This window comes from Pseudomyrmex gracilis, unplaced genomic scaffold (assembly GCF_002006095.1).
Source record: "Pseudomyrmex gracilis isolate BER0280 unplaced genomic scaffold, ASM200609v1 scaffold_502, whole genome shotgun sequence".
Classification (NCBI taxonomy): Eukaryota; Metazoa; Arthropoda; class Insecta; order Hymenoptera; family Formicidae; genus Pseudomyrmex; species Pseudomyrmex gracilis.
The window spans coordinates 5,163-12,265 of NW_018021086.1; the positions used below are offsets into that span (position 1 = coordinate 5,163).

At 32.3% G+C, this 7,103-nt stretch overlaps 3 protein-coding genes across 5 annotated transcripts in view; 1 reads left to right on the top strand and 2 right to left on the bottom strand.

The window, feature by feature from the left end:
- LOC109860898 (WW domain-binding protein 2) overlaps window positions 1–267 on the top strand; it is a 4,537-nt gene extending 4,270 nt beyond the window's left edge. The window contains exon 6 of the mRNA XM_020440314.1: window positions 178–267. Within this exon, the coding sequence (XP_020295903.1) occupies window positions 178–213 (36 nt within the window). The 3' untranslated portion in view covers window positions 214–267. The remainder of the gene's footprint in view (window positions 1–177) is intronic.
- Window positions 268–796: 529 nt separating this feature from the next.
- Window positions 797–2,802, bottom strand: LOC109860897. Its single transcript, XM_020440311.1, has 2 exons — window positions 1,119–2,802; window positions 797–1,032 (listed from the first exon to the last, which is right to left on the bottom strand). The coding sequence occupies exons 1-2, from the start codon at window positions 1,869–1,871 to the stop codon at window positions 817–819; spliced, it is 969 nt and encodes a 322-aa protein (XP_020295900.1). The 5' UTR covers window positions 1,872–2,802; the 3' UTR covers window positions 797–816.
- Window positions 2,803–4,427: 1,625 nt separating this feature from the next.
- On the bottom strand, window positions 4,428–6,768 carry LOC109860893 (ubiquitin domain-containing protein UBFD1-like). 3 transcript variants are annotated; one of them, XM_020440304.1, is made up of 5 exons: window positions 6,554–6,768; window positions 5,658–6,029; window positions 5,370–5,560; window positions 5,067–5,255; window positions 4,428–4,981 (listed from the first exon to the last, which is right to left on the bottom strand). In XM_020440304.1, the coding sequence occupies exons 1-5, from the start codon at window positions 6,564–6,566 to the stop codon at window positions 4,871–4,873; spliced, it is 876 nt and encodes a 291-aa protein (XP_020295893.1). In that variant the 5' UTR covers window positions 6,567–6,768; the 3' UTR covers window positions 4,428–4,870. The 3 variants fall into 3 exon arrangements, with proteins under 3 accessions (XP_020295893.1, XP_020295892.1, XP_020295894.1); XM_020440303.1 differs by lacking the exon at window positions 6,554–6,768 and adding an exon at window positions 6,381–6,542; XM_020440305.1 differs by lacking the exon at window positions 6,554–6,768 and adding an exon at window positions 6,283–6,371.
- Between the last annotated feature and the right edge of the window lie 335 nt (window positions 6,769–7,103).

Sequence of the window (7,103 nt, forward strand, 5' to 3'; positions counted from 1 at the left end):
TATATACTATATATTATATACTTCTAATAAACTATATATAAATACTATATATAGTAAAACATACTATTTTTAGTCTCCTATAGACAGTATATATTTTGTCAGCTATAATTGCATATGATAATATATTTCAAATAAATTCTCTCATAATTTCTGTAATAAATTGTGTCATTGTTTCAGGAAAGTCCACCTGCTTATTCGAAGAAGTATCAGTGAAAAAATGTACGTACATGCAAATTTATATGAATTCAATTGACACGCATTCCACTTTAGGCAAGTATTGCGAAATTATACGCTACCACGCATTTTAATAAACGTAACAAACTACGTTTGTTAAATAAAAATTCTTGAATCCAGCTACAGATTCAGAAAAACGGCGAAAGGTGCACTACTACTTTTCTCGTTATGCAATGTTAGAGAACACCGGTATTAGCGCAAATATTTGCAACGATACCACTATGTATTAACAATAATTCTTTATGTGCATGTTATTTCTTGAAAAATAGTATTATATTGTTTCACACAAATCTTTATGTCTAAAATAAATGTTTGAATATGTAAATATATAACAACATGTGTGTGAATTTATTGTAAACTTGCACACAAATTTTCTTTGTTTTATTAACAATTATAAAAATATATAATATTGAAACATCTCTCACACGAGAGAAATAGCATCAATATACATTGTACGCAATATTTTCTGTAACATTTACAGAAGATAAAAAAATAACTTCTTAGAATCCTATCCAAGTAGTTAATAGTGCGTCATAGATATATGCTATATGAAATATATAAATATAAAAAAAGCTAGAAAATCTATCCGTACTCAGACGTGACCGTTAGACTAAGATTTCCGTTTTCGATGCGAGTACCATGATACCATATCCGAGTATCCAACAATACAACGTCCGCCACGTCGACGGTGAATGTAAAAGATTTACATTCGCTCTCACATTCCGGCGTCGGAGCTACGGTCCACGTTTTACTGCCTATTATCTGAGCTTGCCACATAAGTCTTGATATATAATCCAGCTACAAAATAGAATTAGATGATATTTATAAAACGCTGATAAGTCGGTGACTTTTGTTGCGGCGTTGTTCGCGGCTACAAAACTCACGTGCATAACGGCACCTTCCTCGTAACCAAGGAAGATGTAATTGCTGTACGGAATTTCCGCGTCCTCCGGCAAGAAGTGAGGCACGTTGTAAAACTCTTTCATAGCATCTAGAATCTGCAAATGACAATTTTTCCAGCCGACGTACCAGGAATCTTCGCCATTTCGATGTAACGCTTGATCTTCACTCATCGCGAACACTTCGCGCAAATTCGCAAAGTTACTCTTGAAATGCAAAAACTGGCATTCCTCTTCCACCGACTCGTAGGCACCCTCCGTTGTCTCGTACAAATTTCGAAAAAATTTTAGAGTGAATTTTTTACGCGCCGGCCAATCGTAGGTCGCGTTTTTTATTATCATAGGTCGGGGCGAATAAGAGTAAAAACGAAACTCTTCTTTGGTCAAGTTTGGCAAGATTAACGGCGCTTCAACGCCCCGGCAATAATCGCAATTTGATATCGGTCTTGTAAATTCCCATACGAGATAATTATTCGGCAATAAGCATCGAGTTCCTTGAAAACTCTTAATTAAATTCGTGTAAAAACATCTGTTAAATATACTATAGAGAAATGGCACTAATAATATCACCAGCATTTTTTTTGAGAACATTGGAAAACTGGGATTCTTAGCATTTGCGGTAGTAATCGCAGTAACGGATTTTAAATCACTTATTATAGCTCCATGTTGGATGTAATTTTCAGTTAATTTAAAAAACGCTTCTTGGATTATATCTATATTATTCTCTATCGTTGCCATTATAAAGAAATTAAGACTTCTTGAGTTTTCGGTCGGTTAATTTATCGTTCGTAAGGAGATAATCAAAATTATTTTTTATGTACATATAATTGTAACTTCCAAATCATAAATATAGAAACTTTTAATTTTTAATGTATTTCTTGTTTTGTGATACACACTGAAGTAATTCGAGCGAGTAATTAATATTTCACTCTTGTTGTACGTATTGCTCGTTATAATTTCTGGATTTTGACGATATTTAATAGTGATGTATAATTTACTGTAGTCACACTGTTAATCATATTTTTATTTTTATTATTTTTTTCTGTCTTTCTAAATGCGCAATCGTGCAGTGATGTTTAAATATATATAAATATATAATTGTGTTCTAATCATGTCGAACGTGCGTGAACTTGTTTACGTTGTCTCAGAAGAGATTTTAGAGAAAATATTTATTTAAATTACATATAAATTTCCGTAGTGTGTGTGTTTCAAACAGTATTTCCGCTGCACTATTTCTCACAACTGTACAGTGCAGTAATTTACACCCAGGATAATCCATCGATTCGAAATATGAATAATAACATAATAAATAATGTCCACATTTACACGCTCATACGCACAACATTGTGCTCGGCCTTGAGCTACATACGCGTGACTGTCAGAGCTGCAGACCGTCTATCGATTACACGGCGGAGACTTTCATCTCCCGGTTGGTGGGGATTCTCCTTCCAATGGCATTCATATCCGCCTTCTGAATAGAAGATTTCAGTCTCCTGTAGCCGCAACTAAGTGCTTTAATAAGACGTTTCCTGCGTCATATGTTCAACAGATGTGCTCGTTCTTCTGAAAAACAGCTTACGCATCGACACATACGTACATACACATACACGCAATAATATTCTCTCTCTCTCTCTCTCTCTATGCACATACACTCTCTGCATACATAAATGATTCAACAAGTATTTCATTTTTTATGGAATACACATACACACACACACACACACACACGCGCGCGCACGCACGCACGCACACATACACATACACTTCTAGTAAAGTATAAAACAGCTATTAAAAAGATTTATATATATATATAAAAGAATTATAAAAAACAAAAATCTTAAAAGTATTTATTTTATCAAATCACACAACGTAATGTACAGATCTCATTCAAACCGATTTTTAAAGTAGACTTGTCGACGGACAGTTATTAACTCCACATAGAAATGATTACAAAGTTTGATTTATCTTATTTACGCGGTTGTACAAGTCTGACGATATAAAATCTAATTTGCTGCAGTTACAACACTAAAAAGCATACATAAATTTTATACACAATAAGTTTTTATAAATCCTGATATAACAGATTCGACTTGGCTTTCTTTTTACATTATTTTATAATATTAGGCCAATTACAAAAAAAAAGTTTGAAAGATTATCTTTTAAACTAATAAATATATGTAAATTCGGTCATGAGAGCCGTTCGCTAGGTGTTGTGCGTAAATTATACGTGTATATATATACATATATACGTGTTCACGTGTAAATTTTTACACGTGAAAAAATTGTAATTGTTATTACAATTCGAATTTCACGTGTAAAAATTTACACGTGAACACGTATATATGTATATATATACACGTATAATTTACGCACAACACCTAGCGAACGGCTCTCATGACCGAATTTACATATATTTATTAGTTTGGAAAACTTCAGAGCCTTAAAAGATTCTTTAATTGATTATCTTTTAATTTTATGTAGTACAATACTATTCGTTGTTATTTTTCTGTTCAGTGTAATGATAGTGAAATATAAACGTGTCAATTTATAGTTTTTTCGCTCGCGAGGCATTGACTGTAGCTTCACTTCAATGATGATATCGTTTTTGTTGCAGTTCGTGTTATCAAAGAGAAATATGTATACAAATATGAACGTACATATGCAACCCCCTCTACAGTAAAAAAGATTTATATATTTCGTTTTGTTGCAAAAACTACAACAAAACATAAACCTTTGTTAAAGCTTAACACATATCAAGAGTAAATTCCATGCAGTCTCTCGGAATTATTTTGTATAGATACGATAACATTAAATTATTTGATAACCTGAGTAAAAAAGTTATATGAAAATTTCAACTAATCATATTGTGAACGAATAACAGTCACTTAAAAGCTTTCTTTAGAAATGCACACAATAATTTTAATTTAAGTTAATTTATATTCGAATTTTATAAAAAGAATTATCACTTTGGTGAATTTATAATATATCAACACTATTTTCAAATAAGATTAACCAAGTTATAAACTGACGTAAAAAATAATGATAATATTGTGTAAAAGTACATTTGACAGAAGTTAATTATTAGCATTGCGTCTGCTAGCCCTGAAAAATAGCCTTATTTTCCTTTAGTAAATTTTTTTCAAATTACTTGATTCAATTCTAATTTTATTATTTATTATATTCAAAATGTATTAAAATGTTAATTACAGAAAATTTAAAAATAAAGCAGCTTTAACTAATGATTTTTGTAGATTTTAAATAAAATATGTGGTTTCTATAAAAGGCTTGCAGATATCAACAATAAAAAGAAAAAATTTTAATTGTAGTCAAACATACAATATTATCACAACATATATTTTTAATCATGGAAGTTTCACTAATCACAGTTTTTATGTAAAAAAAACTGTCTAACTTACATTCACACAGTTGTGTAGAAAAATTCAGGGTATACTTAAATGTTGACTATATGAAAATACGAAAAATTGTCAGAGTATAATTGCATCTTTTTTCCCAACAAATCAAGACTAGTCACCTAAATTAGTTTCTTAGCGAAATAGACTACATTTATTGGGCGTTCTTAATAATGCGCAACTCAGAATAAATTATTACTTACTGATAGAAACGTGTGTGACTAGCTGACAATTTTTGTGTCAATGTAACAGCAGTATTTATGTCATTGTTTACACCCGATTAAAAGTTTTACTCTTACAGACATTGAAATTTCGAGCCACTATCAATCAAAAGTAACACCATTTGCCAAGAATGGCGTCTTTAATAGCAGATATGTACTGCGCAGGGACCCAATATATCCAATACCTTGATGCTTCGGTGGTTCCTAATTGTATTCCCTAAAATTCGAAGATCCAATATAAAAATAAAGTTGACATGACAATACTATCTTTATAACATGAGAACATAGCTATATACACACACCATAATATGATATTCAGGATGATCATGAATGGGTTCGCTGTGAACATCTTTGATTGAATTCATAGGTATTTTATCTGTTCTGTCTTTTGTACCAATCCACAATTGATCTTGTTCCAATTTAAATGTTAATCTAACTTTTCCCCCAGATTTGTTTAACATTCCAGCTAATGGAAATTCAGGCAGAGGTTCCTGTATAATTAGATTTTAATAATATTACTAAAGTAAACAATAAATATCAGAATATACATTATGTGTATTTGTGTATGTATAAATATAGAGTAAATTTTATACTATTTATACAACCTTGCTATCTAATATTCCTGGCATCACATCTTCTGGGATACCTTTATCTAAGACTTTCCTATGTATTTTTTGTTGTGATAGAGGTTCTTTGCTCACTGAAGAAACAGCTTCATCAATGAGGTCTTGTTTTGTTGGAATTGACACAGCCAATACATCATCTAACTTTGATCCAACTATCATGACTTTGGCACCTTAAACATTATACAATAGTAATATTTTTTATAACTCACATATAAAATAACGTACCTATAAAATACATTTTTAAGAATGATGGTCTTAATTAATAACCTTTTGTTACTCCCAAGTTCCTAAGAGTCTGATCATCTTTGGCTAATCCTTTAAACATAACTTTTTGCATTGCTTGTGGTACTGAAATGATTTTTTGCAAATGTGTTTTCAGTTCAGCAACTGTACTATCTAGAGCAAAATTTACACTAATTTTCTGTTTATTATAAACCACTGTAAAATTTATATTTTCCATAGGTAACTGTTGTTGTAAATTATTTTCAGCTGCATCCTGTGATTTGCTGTTTGTTTCATGTTCTGTTAATGATTCCTTGGTTTCTGTTGTTAAATTTTCAGTAGACTTTGGATTTGATGTCAGTTCTGAACAGGGGGATGAATTGCAACAGCTGTCATTGTTATCATTTTTGGCAGTATCTGAAAAGATAAAAAATAAATATATTAGAAAAATGAAACTAAGCAATGTCTTATCTTCTTAGCTGATTTTTCACATATAATCACATAATGATCACTTTCAAATTTATGATGACTCAGGCAACAAATTATATAGTATTCATTACAAAAACAAGTCACATGCAAAAGTGTTTTCTGACACAGTGAAAGGTTAACTTTTCGAGTTGCATTTATTTGAGATATATACACATTTTCAACTATCGATTGCATAACGTACATTGCTGCATCAAAATCAACCATAATTTTTAAAGCTTCACGCTTAAGAAAACTGAAATAAACGAAAAACATCGATGTCAGAATACTAATCTGACATACACAGATACACCATATATGTAACAGCATTCTGAAGAATCATAATCCAGCTAATTGCTCGTCTTGTTCCTCGCACGCTCAAGAATAAAACCAACGAAACGCATATAAAGAAAGCAACCGTACGTAGAAAATCATTACGAAAAGTAAGAAAAATAAACACGGGAATTTGCACATACCTACGTACTCCATGTTGAACCGTGTACCGTTGGCCAATCAAAATTATCACAGACTGCTACACACATATAATACACACACACACTACACACAGTTCTATAATCTAATGGCCGCGTTCAGCAGAACTAAATACTTATTAGCAAAGAGAAGACTGGAGAGCGGCCAGAACCATATGAAAATCTGTGATAGCTTCTCCGCCCTCCCTGTACACCAGCACCCTATGTCCATGGGTGGTGCATATTGGCAATTACGTAGCTATGGCCGGTATTCATAGTCGGATCTTGTATTTAAGATCGTCTTAAGTTTATCTTCAGATCATGTGCGAGTAATTTTATTGGCCGCAAAGCATCTGAAGATAAACTTAAGACGATCCTAAATATAAGATTCGACTATGAATACCAGCCTATGGGTTTGTTCGCGTCGCATGCCCCAACATGCTCCTACTCGCTCCAACGCGCTCTAATACGTTCGCGTCACCGGAAACAATATGGCGACTAGGTGTTCGCGTCGCGTTAGAGCGTACCCTAAGGGGCAATTAGGAGCATGCTCTAT

Bases quoted from the DNA above. Each gene is read 5' to 3' on its own strand.
- LOC109860893 (XM_020440303.1), bottom strand. From the start codon at position 6,420: ATGATTCTTCAGAATGCTGTTACATATATGGTGTATCTGT. The intron at 5,561-5,657 runs GTTATTAATTAA...ATAATGTTTAAG, and splicing joins GAACTTGGGAGTAACAAAAG to GTGCCAAAGTCATGATAGTT. The intron at 5,256-5,369 runs GTTGTATAAATA...CTAATTATACAG, and splicing joins CAGGAATATTAGATAGCAAG to GAACCTCTGCCTGAATTTCC.
- LOC109860897 (XM_020440311.1), bottom strand. From the start codon at position 1,871: ATGGCAACGATAGAGAATAATATAGATATAATCCAAGAAGCGTTTTTT. The intron at 1,033-1,118 runs GTGAGTTTTGTA...TCTATTTTGTAG, and splicing joins AGGAAGGTGCCGTTATGCAC to CTGGATTATATATCAAGACT.